The 19,495-nt window shown below is 36.0% G+C and overlaps 1 protein-coding gene across 1 annotated transcript; it reads right to left on the bottom strand.

Moving 5' to 3' along the window:
- Window positions 1-441: 441 nt before the first annotated feature.
- On the bottom strand, window positions 442-18,392 carry LOC131165851 (uncharacterized). The gene is made up of 7 exons (XM_058123972.1): window positions 18,175-18,392; window positions 15,949-16,368; window positions 15,794-15,846; window positions 15,278-15,315; window positions 2,960-3,278; window positions 2,198-2,514; window positions 442-1,769 (listed from the first exon to the last, which is right to left on the bottom strand). The coding sequence occupies exons 2-7, from the start codon at window positions 16,364-16,366 to the stop codon at window positions 1,163-1,165; spliced, it is 1,752 nt and encodes a 583-aa protein (XP_057979955.1). The 5' UTR covers window positions 16,367-16,368; window positions 18,175-18,392; the 3' UTR covers window positions 442-1,162.
- Between the last annotated feature and the right edge of the window lie 1,103 nt (window positions 18,393-19,495).

Below are 19,495 nucleotides of genomic sequence, written 5' to 3'. Positions count from 1 at the left end.
TCTTAGTATACTACAACTCATTTAAACCTCAAAAAATATTAAGAAGAAAAAAAGATCACGAAATTTATAATTTCATATTTGATTATAAAATATATATATATATATATATATATGTATATATATATACACACTAAATCCATAATCATAATTTTAATTTTATACATCATCAATATTTAATTTTTTTTAATCATATTAAAATAAATATTTATTTTTTAATAAAATTTAATATAAAAAAAAATATAATAAAAAATAAATTTTCTTTTCTTGCCTGGAACAAAATTCTTGGTCTAAATGGACCCTTAATATAGGCCCTCATTTAATTGCAAATGGATATGGAGTTTTAGATTGCACTCTATGATGTCTCCACTTGGGCCACCAGTACCATGGAACATGTTGGGCATTTTCAAACAGATATGCAATGAAAGCAAAATGAGAATAAGGTTTTCAATGCCCAAAATGGTAGCAATAATATTGATCACGGCACTTGCAAACTCAAATGCCCACCAAAGCACCATCGCCCTATCACATTTTCACATCTAGTCATCCACTACTATCCCATCTTACAAATTAGCATAGCATGAGAATCTAAACAAACTCCACTTTGTACAACTAGCAGAAGACTTAACCCCTTCAATAGAGGCCTCTACATCTTTCAAATTTGAAGTACATTTTTTTTTGGGGGGGAAAAAGAAAAGAAAAGAAAAGAATCAAAATAATGAGTTGTAACAAGCAGGAACTAGGTTTTGGAGCCGTAGCTAGCTAAGTGCAGATCAGGCAACATGGAAGGGATGAGGGACCACAGAGAGAGAGAGAGGTAGAGAGGTCTTGCAATGAAAAGAGAATGGTAGAGAGCAACAAGAGGGCAACAGAGTAGAGAGCCAGAGAGGGAAAATATCCAGACTTGGGGACTGGTATCAAACGCCTAAATTGCTTTGACGGCTGTGATGAATTTTAATTTCTTCTGTATTTTCTCCAGTATAATACTGAAGAAAGAAAGAGTTTTTGGCACCATAGGATGACCTGTAATTATGACTTGCACTATGATAGAAGACAGCAATAACAACAAAGCATGATCCATGGGCAGGCAGGTCAGATTCCGTGGCTGGGATGGAAATTTCATGACTGAGACCTGCATAAGTTAATGACATTTGCTTAACAGTAGCTAGTCACTTTCAGAAACTTCTAACAGCCTCCCCCGAACCCATTTCTTTGTTGTGGTGACTGAACTTGAAGCAGCCCTTCCATTTTCTGTGGACTGAGATATGGTTTGAATTGGTTGCGGGGTTTTTTGGCTGTTAATATTTCCATTCAGTTCAAGCTGAACTAGCTGCCTCGGTGAATCTGACCGCTTCATAAGATCACCAAAACCTAACTGAGGTAAACTATAGTCCTGGCAGCTTGTTTGGAGAACTTCCTCGCTGCCATTCAGTAAATTCTGTAAGGTGTAGCTTCCAAAATGAAATTCTTCATCATCACTGCTATTTGAGTCTATGGCTTGAATATCATTTACTTCTCTATGATCTGCTTGGTCCACAGCTTCAGGTCTTGGGTTCGTTTCCTCTACATAATTTATCAATCTGGGGGATGCTAGGGAATTGTATGTGCTTTCCTCAGGAGAGGAAATCTGCCTTCTCTCTACGGTTTTTATTGATTGTGCAGCTTCATCTATAAGCTTCCTAGCTTCCATGAGAGAGGATCGAGCAAGTGAGCTCCTGGTTGCAGCTATCTCAAGAGCCTTTGCAGCCTTCTCAGCTTCGGCAATCAATAGCCTGTGAAATGCCATGTAATATGTAATATAGCACAGATTTCAACAATAATCCTAGAAGTAGCTAATGTACCAAACAAACCTACTATATCAGCAAAGGAGTGAAACCGTAACTTAATTTGATTGCATCTCCACGATAGGAGGCCCTAATTTCCAGTCTGGAATATGACATCCATTGACTGGAATTGATGATTACCTTCAGCCACCAGTGAAGCTTGTAGTATAAAATTTGGATAAGCTCAGAACACCAGAGAGCAATAAGAACATTCAAACTGTTAAGACTTGTTCAGCCATGTGCTGCTGTGCAGTACCCGGGCAGTGGTTTCCTTCAAGCGCCCCCCCCACCCCCCCTCTTTAATTTTTTCAGGCTTGACTTTCAGTTTGTAAGCTCATTCAACGAAAATAACCACAGGTGCCCAATATAGAACTTACTTTGCTCGTTCCACAGCTGCACTTTTCTCCCTTTCCGCAGATGCTCTATGGGCTCTGATATTCTTTATCATCTTCAACTTGGAGTTCACCAAGGGATCTTTATATGGCAGTGTATTTTTCCTCCTTAACTTAGGCTCATGATTTTGGCTATTGGTCTCACTCCTGGCAGAATGAACTGAATCGTTAGCCTTTTTCTTTGCAGGGATCCTCCAAGCAGACTGTGTAGAACCACTTGGCCTTCTCCTTGGCTTTCTTCCAGCACCAGCTGGTTTACCATAGTATCTAGTAAGAGCAGAGCAAACCCGTTCACGGTATTCCTAGTTGGAAATAGAGAGGGGAAAAAAAAATGCTTTCAGCAAATAGAAATCAAGCTCAAGTATGGCACCAATGTCATAGAACATGGGAAAAAAAAAGAGAGAGGCAGATTGATAATTATATGAGACTCAAAGCCTGGTGAAAACAAAAACAAAAACAAAGAACCAAAAAAAATATTCTTAATTATTCCCAAGTCGGATGCTTCCTGATACACTGCATGGGAATCTAGGTGTGGCAACAAGAATCCAATCCTGCTCACATTCAGAAGAAGAAGAAGAATGCCCAAATATATGTTTGGTTTAGAACGTTAAAGGTAGGAACCACCAAATAGTTGGTCTTAATTCTTGCAAATATGATGCTGATCCCGTAACTTCAACATACTACCCTCCAAACAAGAAAAATTTATGAAACATAAATAAACTTCAAGGAATCAATATGAACTCTTACAGGGTCAGCCCATTTGGCAGAAATGGCCTCTGAGATTTTTCTCCGTTGCTCCAGGGGCTTGGGTGCTCTATTGCTGCCTTTTGACCTAAGCATTTTCTTCTTTTGTTCAACACTCTCCAACCACTCCTTCTCAAGCATTTGATCCAGAGTCTCATAGGAATCCCATTGCAGCTCTTCCTCACCAATAGCGCCTTTTCTAGAAGCTTCTGCAACTAAGTTCTGCCACTCGAAGTAGCACGTTTCTTGCAGTATCTTCTTATGACGCCGCCTTTGCCACCCCAATCTCACACCAATCCCAATTTTAGTTCTTGTTTCTTTGCTGCATGATCAATTGTAAGAGGGGGTAAAACTCAAAAGAGAAATATTCTTGTAAATCGTATCATATATAATATGAGCAGATGGCACACTAGGCTTGACTAGTTCATGTTATTGGCACTGGAATTTTATGGAAACATACAATTGCTATATTGATGTTTAATTACTTTCAAAATAAGGAAAATATATGATTTTTCTATGAAAATCATGATTAATGATGTATGAACACGCCATACAGGAAAACTTGCAATGTTTGCAAAACATAAATGACAATAGTTATCTCCCACCCACCTGTCTCACTTCTCAACACCACTACAAAAAATCCATCTATTATCTCCCAAGAGCAAGTTATTAACTCCTTTCACTTCATCTGGACGTTCAATTAGCTACATAACTCCCTACTCTAAAGAATGGCGGAGTGATAGAAACTCCATACTTAACGAGATGTGCTAGCCAATATCTACTCAATTCTTGTCAGTTATTGCAGTTGAATTTAATTGCAGTCATCAATCTCTTGCAATGATGTCTTTGTATTCCTCAAAATAATAATAATAATAATAAGAAACAACTGTGTAAAGAATTGAGATTGTAGATCAAAGGAACAAGAAGTCGTCCTACAAGAAGAAATTGAGATTGTAGAGCAAAGGAACAAGAAGTTGTCCTACAAGAAGAAAACAAAATTCAACACAACAAAGACAAAGAAATGACATCTACTAACAATGCATCCAATTTATAGCTCTCTGCAATGCCCTTTTATGCCTCCATGTAATGGGGTAGAGTGGAGGGAGATGGGACTGAGGCTTAGCTTAGAAGTCTGCATCTCCAGACAAGATAACACCAGAGGTCCCAACCTCAGTAATATATCCTAACTTTATTATTAGATGAGAGCTTAAGCCAAAAGCTTAAGCTATTAGTTTGTGGAACAACAATGTACATCAGGCCTTAACACACACCCACATGAGCAGCCTAGTTGTATATGGAGGGGCAAACAAGCAATGAAAAACACCCTAATCAGGAATAGTACAATTTTAAGAAAGTGACAATAAATGCAGGCGACAAGAATAAAACCCTGGACCTACTAGCAACCATGGCTTTGATAGCAATGTTAAATCACCACTTCACCTAAAATATTAATCTTACAGGTTGGTAGGAGGTTATTGGATGGGTTATGCCACTTCAATGAATAGGGTGAAAAGGATTATAGGGTCCTAAAGACAAACATTTTTAGTTTAATTATTAGCTATGCTTGTGCTTTTTTTTTTTTTAGGCAGGGGGGGTCCAAAATAAATGTGTCTTTTTGGATGTTTATTAGTAAGTTTCTGGTATTTTTTTTTTTTTTTCATATCTTCTCTCCAAATTAGAGTATTGAAATCATGTAAAGACAGTTTTTTCTGTTAATTTGAAATTGGGACGTTGCCTCTCTCCCCCTGGTATCTTCTCCTCCTCCTTTTCCCTTCCTTTATTCCTGCTTCCCTGTAATTCCCAACTGGTCTGCATCAGTTTGGTATCAGAGCCAAGTGTAACTCTCTCTCTCACCACCCCCTTCAGTTCAACTCCTTTCTACTGCAACTCTCTCCACAAAACTCCATGTCTCTGTGATCAGTGTTGCATATCAGCATCTTTTCAAACAACGTGAGGCAGCAATACCAGAGACAACACCCTTACTGCAGCATTGCCATTGCAGGAAATTAGTCACTGCACTATGTTAAAGGTTATTTATGTCTTTTAGTATTACTATTAAGTGTGTTCGTATGTTAATTAGTGAGAGTTAGTAAGGGTATTATTGTCATTAGATTGTATTTGGCTTGTATTATAAATAGAGGGAGAGACCCATCTTTAAGTTAGGTCATTAATTTAATCAAAATCTCAACAAGGTATCAGAGCATGATCCAATCTAAACCCTATCATACTCAGCCATCACTGGAAAACACATTCCAGTCTTTGCCCTTTTAAAATCCACCTCCACCCTTCATTATTTCCCCTCAAAAAGTTTGTATTTTTACCAAATACAACGGGAGCTCTATGTATTTTTTACAAATCTCAAGGGAGGTTTGTGGAATTTTTGAAACCATAGGGGAGGTCATTGAGATTTTAGAAATCTCAAGGGAGGTCCTTGGGATTTTTGAAACCTCAAGGGAGGTCCCTGTCTTTTTGCCAAACTTGAGGGGGGTTAAGTGTCTTTACCCCAATATTTTATAAGCATATTTTCTATTTATCTATTCTCTAAGCATGGTAGTATATGCATGTGCCCATATTCAGGGTACATGCCATCCAAGGTCTGAAATTTCGATTCGAATCAAATTTCTAAGCTCCAAAAGTACGAAAATTTCGACGGAAATTTCGATTTCAATTTGAAAAAATAATGGAAATAAGTAGTGCATGAAATTATTTTATAAAGCTTTAGAAATGATTAATATACATAACAATGTAAGTTTTGGAACTAATATATTACAAGTAAATACATCTATGCTGTCTATGAGGTGAAGAAGTTGTAATATAATATGTGCATCAAACATATTTGCAAGATAATGTCCATTAAACATATTTAGTGAATCAATTAATACACATGAAATTCATAAATCATTTAAATATTATTTATTATACAAATAATGATAATTTATACATGAATGGTTAAATAAAATGTTTTAACTTTACTTTTTCATAAATTTCAAAAGCACTCGTAATAATCTTTTGTTACGATAAAAATAAATAAAATAAATTAAGAGAGAAATTTCTCTTCACTCCTAAATCTATCATTTGCATTCCGGGGAAATTTCATTGCATAGTTCAAATTTCGACAAGTTTCGCTAAAATTTCGAGATTTCGATAAATTTCGGATGATTCGTTGAAATTTCGACAGAAATTATGCAAGATGAAAATCGACTACCATTTCGATTTCAATGGTGACAAAAATCAAAAATTTCGACAATTTCGTGGAAATTTAAGACCATGATGCCATCTTATACATTTGTAGTATTATGTACTAGCAAATTTAACAATAATTCTTCCATTATCATAATTGATGGTGTATCTTAATGGTGATGAAGTTCAAAGCTATCTTCAATTCTCTCACTCCTAATTTTCCTTTTTGAGGAGAAATAAAAATGTTTTCCATGAAATCCTCGGATTCAAAGTTTGAATATGCAGATGTCACATATATTCCTCATGGAAGCACATGTACTGCATACTGCCTACCAATATATAGGAGTTCCACAAACTATGCGTCCCAGATACTAGCCCATCATGTAGTTATATACACTTACAAAGAGGAGTTTTGCCTATGTCAAATAGTGAGACTTCTAGATCACCTCTTTAACACTCCTCCAAGCAATAAAAACATATTGAAATATGATTATCCCTTTACTTATCCACTTAAGACTCAATTTTTGTGTGTTTGTGTAAGAGAGGAAAAGAAAGAAGCACATGCATGTATATTTAATCTCCTAGATATTTAATGTTATATAAATGCTAAAGTTTAATTTATTTTATACATAATATCTTCGTATATGGAAAAATTAATATATTATTTATTTAGGTTACTTTGGTTTTTGGAATGTCTATTCCTAGGAATAAAATGGTCTTAGTATCAAAAGTCAATAGCTTACAATATAAAAATTGACACCATCATAAAGCAAATGATATGGAAAATTTTTTACTAATCTGTAACATGGAACAGACAAGGAATGATTATACCAAAATTTCACCATGGGCATGTCTATTTGTATCCTATTCCATTATGGAATAACACAAAATTTTATATTGCTAACAACTTTATGGTAACTATCAATTAATTGGGTAAAATGGAAGACTTGATATCAATGATAGGTCTCTCCTCTATTTATAATTCATGTCATGTACATTATCAATGACCATAATACCCTTATTAACTCACACTTACTAACATAACTCTACTAATAATACAAAATGACCAAATAACCATTAACACTCCCCCTTAAGCTGGAGCACATATATCATATGCTCCTAGCTTGTCACAAATGAGCACCTCCCAAGGCTTTAGTGAATAAATCAGCAAGCTGAAAATCAGACTTCACTTAGGTGGTTTTAATGAGCTTCTATACAAGTTTCTCCTAAACAAAGTGGCAATCAACTTCAATGTGCTTCTATATAAGTTTCTATAAGTTTCATCCGCTCATGGAAGACCGGGTTGGAGGCAATATGAATAGCAGCTCAATTATCACACATCAACACCATAGGTTGAGAATGTGGAAAACCCAATTCTTCTAACATGTTCTTCAACCAAACAAGTTCACATGTAGTGTGAGCCATAGCCCTATACACTGACTCAACACTTGACCAGGCAGCCACAGTTGTTTCTTACTCTTCCAAGAAACCAAATTACCACCGACAAAGATAGAATACTTGATTGTGGATCTTCAGTCGGAAGGCAACCCGACCAAATCTGCTTTTGTATATCCCTAAATGTGAGTGTGACCCCGATCCTGGCATAAGCAACGTCTCCCTGGTGCACCTTTGAGATATCTCAAAATGAGAATTACTACATCCTGGTGACTTGTTCTCAGAGAATCAAGAAACTGACTCAAAAACACTTGTTGCAAAAGATATATCTTGTCGAGTGATTGTAAGATAATTCAACTTTCCAACAAGTCTCTGGTATCGTCTTGCGTTAGGGAAACAAATCACCCATATCTGGCACTATTGGGATCCATGGGTGTATCAACAAGTTTAGATCACAACAACCCAGTCTTATCTAAAAGATCTTTCTTTGTGACAAGACAGTTCCCATCAAGATCTCAATACTCCTATGCCTAAGAAGTACTTCAATGGTCCCAAATCCTTAGTTAGAAATTTAGTTTGTAGGAAAAGCTTTAGATCCTGGATACCTTGATCATCTCTGGTAATCACAATATCATCCACATACACAATAAGAAAAACCCTACCAGATAGAGTATGACGATAAAATACTAAGTGATTTACTGCACCCCATCAGAGGCCAAACTCAAGCATGGCAGCATTGAATCAACCAAACCATGCTCTCGGAGACTGTTTTAAACCATATAACAATTTTTTGAGCCGACGCACCAAGTCTGACTCCCTTAAGCAACAAACGTAGGTGGTTGCTCCATATAGAGCTCCACCTCAAGATCACCATGTAAGAAAGCATTCTTCACGTCTAACTGATGTAGATGCCAATGACAAGTAGTGACTAAGGAAATGAACAACTGTACTGAAGCAAGTTTAGCAATTGGAGAAAATGTATTTGAATAATCCAAACTATACACTTAAGCATATCCCTTAGCAACAAGGTAGGCCTTCAATTGAGCCATGGAACCATCTACATTGACCTTCACAGTATACACCCAACAATAACCTACCAAATACTTAGCAGGAGGGAAAGTTCCAACTCCCAAGTATCGCTATCCTATAGTGCATGCATCTCTTCAATCATTGCATTCCTCCACCTAGAATGGGACAAGGCTTCAAAAATAGATTTTGAAAAAGTAACAAAAGACAAAGTACAAGAAAAATAAAAATATAAAGGTGACAAAAAATCATAACAAACAAAATTAGAGATTAGATGTTGGGTACAACTACGTTTACCTTTTTGAACAACAATGGGAGGATCAACTTATTGGGAAATAGGATCATCTGATGAGGGGACTAAAGGTGTAGAAGTGGACGCTAGAGGAGGCTCTCCTCCCTTGAGTTGCAATAGGCATACTTGCAAATTGGGATTACCCAAGTGAGAAGAAGGACTCAAACTAGATGAAGATTAGGGGGATTGGGCATAAATATTAGGTTAGGATCTAGAAGGCAAGGCAGAGGAACGGACTCATTAAGGTCAACAGAACTTAAAGAATCAAAGAAGATGGTGCAAACTCAAAAAAGTTGACGTAAACATAGACAAAGAATCGATGTAAAGTAGGGCTATAACATCGATATCCCTTTTAAGTATAGGAATACCCCAAAAAAATACATTTGATAGCATAAGGATCCAACTTATCCATTCCTAAAGTTAACTGATGGGCAAACACACAAAACCAAATATACAAGGAGGAAGGGATAACGAAGGAGCCTTAGGGAAGATAACTAAATATGTGATTTTACCACCAAGGAGTCAAGGACAGAGGATGGCATTTTATTAATGAAAGAGCAAACAATGAGCATGACATCACTCCAAAAAACGAGTGACTTCAAGAATGTCTATTTTTTTTGTTTTGCAACTCCATTTTGTTGTGGAGTGTGGGCACAAAATGACTGATGGATCATACCAAAATTAGTCATATAGGTATTGAGTTGGGTACTAAAGTACTCCTTAGCATTACAAAGTATCTTGACTGGCATATCAAACTGAGTCTTCATTTGAGAATAGAGGACACAAAAAATTTAAACAACTCATAACAATTTTCATCAAATACAACCAAGTTATCTTGGAGTCGTCATCGACAAGTGTAACAAAGTACTGAAACCCCAATTTTGACATGACATGACTAGGACCCCAAACATCAAAATGAACGAGCATGAAAGACTATCTGCTTGTGTGTCAACCCAGGAAGCAAAGGGAACATGATGATGTTTACCCAACTAACAAGACTCACACTCAATGCTAGACATAGAAGTTAAGGTAAGAACTAGTTGTTTCAATTTGTTCAAGGACAGAAGACCTTGGGGACAATGGATTTAAAGTGGAACTCAAAGTAGTAAAGTCCACGAGCCTCACTTCCTCTGTCGAATGTCTTCTAACCTTCCGATTCTGAATAACCACAGAATCAGGAAAGAAGGTTATAGAACAATTTAGTGCCTTTACAAGCTTACTAACTGACATGAGATTGAAAGGGGACTTAGGAATGTACGAAATAGAAGAAAGAAAATGGAGAAAGTAGGATTTATTGTTCCTATCCCTTTAATTGTAGTTGTGGATCCATTAGAAAAGACTAAATTGAGGTAGATTTTTAGGATACTAGAGGGAGGAAAAGAAGTTGGTTACACCTATCATATGGTTAGTAGTAGCAGACTTGATGATCCAAGGACTAGTGGGAGAGGTACCAAATGACATATAGACTGTAGGATTACCCTTTTGAGAATAAGATGCAATGTGATGAGATGCTTGTTGGGATGCCTGATACTGTAGGAATCTTGAATACTCTTCCTCCGAAACAGTTATTGTATATTGTCCACCTAACTAGTGTTTGATGAGGGAAACACACTTTTGAGATTTGAGGGTGTCAACCCAACATGCACACAACCTCGATACAACAGAAAAACATAGATATAAGGCAAACAAATTGCTCTTGGAATTCCAAAATGAACTTCTGAAACAACAACAAATGAGTCAACTATTGATTCAACCATGAACAAGTCACCAACAACTAGACATAGCACCGCCACAGCACTCAAAAATTAGCCACACACACTGCCACTGCTACAAGGCACCAACCGATCACTTTAATAATACCAAAGAACAACTAACAAATTACCATGATTGAACGAGAAAGGTTGAATCTTTGAACAAAAAACATGACCAACAACTTGATATTATGGTCTATGAAGAAAATCAAACCACTCTGAAAAAAAATCAGGGGCGAAAATTTGCTCAAAATACTCTCACACGCAGGTGCGTGGAGTAAGAGCTGCTGGCTTCCAGCCGGCTCGTGGCAGCACGTGGGGCACTCACTGGCTATTAAATTTTACAGATCAGTAGATCAGCAGGTTCTATATGCATCTATGTTTGTATTTTTGTAAAATATGAAGGATTTCTTTGAGTTTGCTGAGATGACAGCAGCGTCCAGGATTTTCCAGCAGCTCCTAGACATTGCTTCTAGTCTTTGGCGGTGCAAAAAATCTCTCTACAACTGCAAGAGTGTGACTTAGGGTTTCATTTAAGGTTTAGTTTTCGTTTGAGGTTTAGGGTTTGATGTGGTATACACTTAGGATTTAAGGCAGATCTTGCTCTGATACCATGTTAAATAAGTGGGTAAATTGGAAGACCTAACATCAATGATAGGTCTCTCCCTCTATTTATAATATATGTCAAGTACAATATCAATGACCATTATACCTTTAATAACTCACACTTACTAACATAACTAACACATACTAATAATGCTCAATGACCAATTAACCATAAAAAGCAATAACGCTCTTTCTTTGTAAGTTATCAAATCAACACTAACCATTTTATTCCTAAGAATAAACAATCCGCGAACAAAATATAACCTTAGTTATTCATTAATTGTATGTCCTGTCATGTTATGCCCACGTCCCATGTCCTTTGTCTCTGCTTCACAGCTACCAATCATAGCCTGCGACACACAATACTAATGTGCAATCCATGTACATGGGTAAGCAAGTCCTATTTACCATTGCCATTTAGATGTCTAATTGTAAATGCCATTTAGCCCAAAAGAAAGTGTTGTTATCACAAGAGACAGTGAAGTCTATTCTGGATTATGAGTTCATGACGCCTCCTCAAGGTGGTTTTCGATGATAGTTGGTTTCGCAAAGAAGTCGTCCCAATTTAGATGCTACATGGCTTATTGTCGATGCTATCCATAAGAGCACTCTTAAGTTGTTAAGAGTCATATTTACAGTTACACTCTCTGTAGCAGAGTTCCTCTCAGCCGGAGAGTGTGAAGGAGGAATGCCAACATCTTTTAGGCTGCCTAGTCTACACATTTACTTTAGGCATAGATTTAGGAAATAGGAAATTGCATTTATATTAAACATTTCTTTGTATAGTTTAATTTCTTGTTTTGTTAGGGTTTTTATGAAAATATGTGTTTTAGTTAGCAGTAGGTATAAATACTTGGCTTGTGAGTTATTTGGACAATTATCACTTGATTGCAATTTCAGTTTATCTCCCTCTCTCTCGTGCAGCCTTTCCTCTCTTTCTTTCGTCCTTCTTCTTCATTCTTCCTCCTACTCCTTCCCTTCTCGTCTGTTCTGCTCCGTCCCTAACTCTAATTTCTTTCTGTAATTCGCCCTCTCTCTCTCTCTCTCTGATTTCTGAATTTCTGTTACCTGTCCTATGTCAAGTTGCTTATTAATGAAAGGCAGTTGGTTGTAAATGGGTCTTCAAAACTAATTGAAATATATAAGGTCATATTGGTAGCAAACGGGTAGAATCAAAGAAAATACATTGATCACAAAGAGACTTCCTCTCCAGTATCTTTCAAGTTTTAATGGCCTTGGTAACTCATTTTGATCTAGAGCTGCACCAGATGGATGTGAAGACTATTTTATTTTAATGGTGACTTGCTTGAGGATGTTTATGTGGAGCAGCCTAACCAGTAAAGAACATCTTGTGTGCAAATTGAGATAGTCCATTTATGGACTAAAACAAGCTTCAAGACAATGGTATTTGAAGCTTAATGAGATCTTCACTTCCATTGGTTTTAAGGAAAATGACGTCAATCCTTGTGTATGGTTGAAGTTGAGCGGAAGCAAATTTTGTGATTCACATAATCTATGTTGATGATATACTGCATGATAGCAATGATCGTGATCTTCTAGATGAAATGAAACAATTGCTGTCGCATCAGTTTGACATTAAAGATTTTTGTGACGCCTTTTTCATTTTAAGCATACAAATCCATCGAAATAGATCCTAGGTATTCTTGACTAGTAAAGTTCTAAACAAGTTTAATATACATTATTGTTCATCTTGTGCAATTAATATCAAAGGTAAAAATCTCTTGAAGAATCAATGTCCTCAGGTTGACGATGATGATAGGAAACACATGAAAGTGATCCGTCACCCATGAGCTGCTGGTAGCCTTAAGCATGCTCAAGTGTGCACACATCCTAATATTGCTTATGCAATTGGTATGCTTGGGAGGTACTGATCTTAGCGTGAGTCACTACAATGCTACAAAGAAACTGATGAAATATTTGCAGGGTGATACAGATTATATACTCCCTTACTGCTGTCAGGACCTTCAGGTAGTTAGATATTTTGATGTCAATCATGCACGTAGCACATATCACCGAAAATCTACTTTTAATTATGTTTTCATGATGGCAAAAGGAGTTATTTCTTGGAAAAGTATTAAACAAACTCTCACAGGCTACCTCAACTATGAAAGCTGAGTTTATAACTTGTTATAAGGCTATGTGTCAAACTTTATGGTTGCTGAACTCCATTATAGGGCTTCCAGTTGTCGATTCTATTGCAAGGTCGTCACTGATATATTGTGACAATTCAGCTATCATTAGTTTCTCTCAAAACATATCAAAGCATATAAACATAAAATTCTTGTTTGTTAGGAGAAGATTCGAGGCTTCTAGACCCGCATGGAGCACAAAGCCATAGAACGTGTGGTTGCAGATCTACTAACCAAGGTCTAACTCCTAAAGTATTTCATGAACATGTAACACATATAGGTTTAGTTAAACCTTTTGAAGTTTAAGGTTAGTGGAGTATATTATCATTATGGTTGCAACTTTATTTGATTTGAAGTTTTAGGTTAGTGAAGTATATTATCATTATAGTTGCAACTTTATTTGATGCTTATGCTAGTCTCGAGATTATGGATAGATAAAATTTATTGCCATTTACTGTATTTTGTGCACATATATGTAATTATGTAATTCTTGTATATGATAATATTATAAATTGTTGAATTGAGACATTTCACCTAGTCTCATTTTGTTATGTTTCGAGATCTTTTAACCTTAGGTTTTATAAGCTTTTGTGAATCTTAAGCCTCTTGGGTGGATGCTCAGATCATTTTGTAGACATTTCGACCTAATATCATTTTGTTATGCTTCAAGACCTTTCATTTTTAGTATCGATAAGATTTTTTGAAGCTTAAGCATTTTAGGTAAATTCTTGGACCATTTTGGAAGGCATGCATGTTTAATCACATTTAGGCATGCAATTTTATATTACACACTCATCTTGAGTATAATGGTAATGAATTTGTGTGTATTTTGAGTCTTTGACTTGTATGATGTCGATATCCCTATCAAATATAATTATCTACATCACTTGATTAAAGAGTGTTTGCTCCTATTTGAGAAATTATTTCATAAAAAACTTCACTATGCATCCAAGGGGGAGAATGTTAGAATTTTATGGACAAGCATAGCGTCTTTATAAAAATTGGGTTAAATTAAATTTTTGGCCTTTCAGAGTATTAAAACAAAAGGCCATAATGATGTTTGATCACCACATTTCATATTGGACTTTAATGCACCAACAAGATTAGCCGGTTAGGTTAGTGTGGGGCTTGTGTGTACATGTGGCCCGTGATGCGTAGGGTTTAACTATGACTCTATATGAACACAATGAGAAGTTCCTGCCCTCACCCTAATGCTATTGTGAGTCCCCAATCCCCATCAAGTCACAACTCCAGGAAGAGTGAAGAGGGTAGTCCACTCTCAACAAACGTGCAAAATCTCAAGCACATAGATAAATTGCTAACATTAATTTGGTGGTGCAAGGTACACATCCCAATATATTTGTGGATTCAGTGGGATAGTGTTTGTTGGTGATTGAACATGATGTGTAAAATTATCACAAAAGTCAAACAGTTAGTAATGTCATGATATACTTAAGATTGTTACAACCAGTTTACCATACCATTTATCCTTCCACAGTTTCATCCATTTAATTGAGTTAAAATTTTCACAAGTAGTTAAAGTTGAAATTTTTGCTATGTGAAACTAAATCTTCAAAGTACGAGTTCAGACCAATTCAAAAACCTGCATGAAATTGTTGGAAAAATTAAAGGACACACAACATAATTGTTCTTCACACGTATCTAAATAGAACTAGAGACTATGCACCTCCATAACTTCAACATAGGAATGACTTTGTGCAAAACAACATAGCCTATTTGGATAAACGTTTTTCAAATACTATGATCAAAAGAAATAAAAAAAATTATGAACTTGTGCAGGAGTAAGGACTTGCATTAGGGTAGACACAACTATAGGTTACTCTTCTAGCATTACTAAAACAAGATGGTGAAGGTTAAGAACAAAATCCTGTATGAAAAGATCGAAAGCTGTTAAACAGACCTCTGAAAATGTCCTAGCTTTCGTAACTTCATTTTGACCTGCATAGCGGAAATCTTTTGATTACAAAAACTTTCTATGTTATCCAACCAACACTATAAAAACAATGAAATTATGAAACCCCTTATTTTTTCTTCATCACACAATTTGCTGAACCAAATATATCCAAGGCTTTGTCATTCATAGTCACACATGGATGTCAAATGTGGTTGTGTGTCTTAGTGCCAGGTTTTACTCCCTCTTTTTTTTTCTGTCTCTATCTTTGAGAGATTTGCCTTTATTTCAGTTTCAAAGAGTACCAGTTCATCAAACCCCCCTGGCCACACCCCTCCATCCAGGTGCCAGATGACGAGTGCACATCAGAATATCACATTAAATCTTTAATAAATTATTAAATTAGGTGTCACTACCAAAAGCCTCATTTGAATATTGAAAAGCGCCCTACAAATACAATTGATTTGATTCCCACTTTCACCATCATTCCAAGGAACATGTAAAATCATGCTTAGATGACATCACCTTAGGATCCTGCATCGCAAGCTTGGTTCTCTCCCTGATCCGCTGAAGAGTTTCTGGACACAACTCAAGATATTTTTGGCTATGTCATAACACAAATATAATGCAAATAAAAGCAGAAAAATAGAAAATACAGGTCAAATGGGATACAAAATTACCTGCACTGTGCTTCCTGCCTTTGTTCCAAGCTCTGTTCCCTCTATTTGCTTTAGATATCCGCAATCGTCTCAACTGCTCTTTCTCATCCAATTCTGTTGAGTCTTCTCCTGAGGGGTGAAGTTGACCCTCGTGGGGGGTTGATGCAATACCTGGTGTTAGATAACTGCAACCCAAGTGACCATCTTTGCTCTGAACTGAGCACTTAGCATCAAGGGTAGTGACTGCCTTTATCAAGAACTCACCCCATCGCATCTCAGGATGCCCCATATCAAAATTAACTCTTCTGGGTGATTTCCACACAGAAGTTGATTTTTTTTCATTTGCATAGGTGAATTTACCCAGAAATTTGCCACAAACAAGGGCTTGAGCCTGCAGTATTCCAAGATGATTTTGGAAAGAAGGCTGTGCAATAGCCATGTCTGCCAATAAATAACAAGATAAGAAAGACATTCCCAAAAAACTGTGGCAAGACGCTATGAAAGAATACAAATACAATAGAAAGAATAGATGAACTTGCAGAAAAACAATCTATTGTATCGTGCCAGTAAACTTAGATATATTTCACCAGATACAATTAATAAAAGAGGCTAAAATGTTAAATGAGAAAAAACATGAATATAATCTGACAAATTGTTGGAGTGACAATTAAGGGAAGGATTAGATGCAAAAATATTTTGAGTATAGCTATTGGATTTATGACTACAAACATAACAATTAGATTCATGACTCAAGACATAAAGAAAAGTCAGTTGTCTGATCACTCACCTATTGACACCATTACAATTGACTAGTAAGGTTGAATTTCTGGAATGATATAAGAATGCAAAAGACAATACTTGTAATATTATTATTACTCTTAAACAAAGAGCCGTGAAAATTGTCCTTGAAGTGGAGGGTTCTTTTCAAGCATAGTTTTTATGCTTAATCAATCAAATGCATTCTGGCCTTTGGGCTTTGAGCCCTCAGAGATTGTTCCTATGCAACAGTTCACACACCAGGTTTTCTTCAGTGATTGGAATTCTCTATAGACAGGGAGTAGCTCATCCTCCTTTCCAAATCCCTCCTTATCCATCCCAAGTTTTGAACATGAGAACTCCAAGGATCAAATTGTTGATGTGTTTCTTCAGGAGAGGAAAAAATCATCTTCTACTGGATTATAAATAAATATTAAAACCTAAATTCTTCAAAAACAGGATTTGCCATAACTTCTCTACCTAAGCTTTAACACTACAATCAACTCCATTACAAAGCACTATAATGACATTGTGATGAACTACAAGAAGATGGAAATAAGCCTGATTCATTATTGACTTATAGAACTGAAAAATCAACACTTACTTCAGAATAACATTTCTTTTCCTCCAAGATTTTGCATTTAAGAAAAAATGGGTTTAACATTTAGGCAAAGAGATATTTTGACAACATGTTTGTTTCATCAAATTTATCTTTTGATGAACCTCTTTCATCTGTTTTTTGTTTATTGTATATATACAAGTGCATGTTCCTCCAAAAAATGTCCAATCTGTTGCTTGTTCAATCTTCCTTGTTCTTTTTTGGTTAAAAATACAATAATTTTTTTTCACTGTCTTTATTTTTAAAAAATTTTGGATATTAAATCAACAATTTCATATGGTAAGGATGTCCAAAAATGTCAAGAAAGTAAAAATTAGCATATGAAAGTGGAAAACTAGTACTAAAAGTATATTTGAAACAATTACCATCAATAATATATATATATATATATATATATATTCTTTTAATACATAAATTTTAAAATAAAATATTTTTAGGCCTTAGTTCCAAAATAATAATAATAATAATCATTTAAATTGTAAATACGATGTGGGAAAAGCATAAAACTCTGGACCTCATAAACTTTTCATTGAATCTAGCTTCCTCTCGGCACACACACAACCCCTCCCCCACACCGAACCACAATTCTGGTATTTTGAATTAAAATGAATTGCGTTTAAAAAAGTATAATTTTTTTCTAGGCTCAACAGGTAGCGCGCGCGCGCGCACTCACAGAGAGCAAAACGGATGAATAATTAAATAAGAGGTTCGAATGAGTGAAGAATTTGTACTAGGCAAGCAATGTTAAGTCTTTAGAAAACTAATGGACGATGTAAAATTAATGAGGAATTTAATATGAGATGCAGAACAAAGTGAGGCGATAATTATAAGAGAAGAAAGAGGCATAACCAGAAAGGGACAAAGAAAATTACCGAATGAAGGAATGGGAGCTCATTCAGTCAAAACTCAAAATCAAGTCGAATGTATTACTGGAAGTCGCAGGAGTCGGAGTCGGAGTCGCAGACGCAAAATCCAGGAGCACGGCGGTGGACGGCAGCGAGAGCCACACACGCCACACGGGAACGGCAGTTTGCGGGCACTGGATGACGATGCTAACAAATCCTGAAGTCGCTCCCTATGCTCAGAGCAACCAACTTTCGCAACTCAATCGTACGGGATTGATCCGCTGGACCGATTGACGAGGGACCGGTCGCTTGGCCGGTCCAGCTATTACACAACCGGCTGGATTGATTAAATTTGCATTAAACCGGTTTACACGACCGAAACTAGCAAAAATCAGACCGACTGGACCCAAAACACAATTTATAAAAGATAAACTAGACTAGCATAAATTTCTATAATAGCATCCAGCATCGTTCTTCTACAGCAGGTTATATTTCGCTAAAAAATAAGTATTTCTTGAAATATAAGTAGAGGTAATAGGCATTTTTTTATTTATTTTTATTATTTCATCTAATAAGTATCAAGAAAGGACTAAATATTTTTCGCAATGAAATTTAAAAATAATTAATTTATTTATTTATTAAAAATTATATTCTTATTTGGTTTGTGTTAATAATGTATTTTTTATATAATTAACTAACATATTCCTAAGATAGGCATATTATGCTAATCAAACATAATGTAAATTTATCTTTAACTACAAACTCATCTCATTAATGAATACTAAGAAATAATTTAAGACGGGTGAACAAAATTTTAGACCTATTCTTCAAATGGAACAATAAAATACGAGGGTATGACTTCAAATGATAATGGTGCAATAATAGACTTATGTAAAAAAAAATATTTTTATTCATCGAATGAATCTTATTTTCTTGTGTGAACTTTTCTCTCTCTTCCATAGGATTAGTCTCTCTCTACTCTTACATTTCCCTCTTCTTTCTTTCTCTCTCCGCCACCCCCCCCCCCCCGCGCGCGCGCGTGCCTGGGGCGGGGCGGCCCTCCTCTTAAGGTGTGTTGGACCTACAACACAACAAGAGTAGTGCATCCCCTCTCTACTTAAGTCTAAAATAAAACTTACATGTGAAAGTTTGAAACTCTACTAGTAGAATATTCCTTATAAAAATATCTTCTTTCTCCTTTGCCCTCCCCACTAGATTATTTACTTCATGCACTCCCTCTATCATTCTCTAAGATTAGAGAGAGTAGAGACTACATGTTTGTCACAAAATTTTTATATACACCTTTTTTGGGATCAATTGGATAATGAACTTTTCCTAGAACCAACGG

The sequence above is a fragment of the Malania oleifera genome, chromosome 10, assembly GCF_029873635.1.
Source record: "Malania oleifera isolate guangnan ecotype guangnan chromosome 10, ASM2987363v1, whole genome shotgun sequence".
Taxonomy (NCBI): Eukaryota; Viridiplantae; Streptophyta; class Magnoliopsida; order Santalales; family Ximeniaceae; genus Malania; species Malania oleifera.
Note: the sequence above shows the minus strand (reverse complement) of the source record. Positions and strands in the feature narration are given on the sequence as shown.

Coding starts and splice junctions, on each gene's coding strand:
- LOC131165851 (XM_058123972.1), bottom strand. CDS start 16,366: ATGGCTATTGCACAGCCTTCTTTCCAAAATCATCTTGGAATACTGCAG. Junction 15,847..15,948: donor AGGCAGGAAGCACAGTGCAG/GTAATTTTGTAT, acceptor AGTTGTGTCCAG/AAACTCTTCAGCGGATCAGG. Junction 2,515..2,959: donor CTGCCAAATGGGCTGACCCT/GTAAGAGTTCAT, acceptor ATTTCCAACTAG/GAATACCGTGAACGGGTTTG.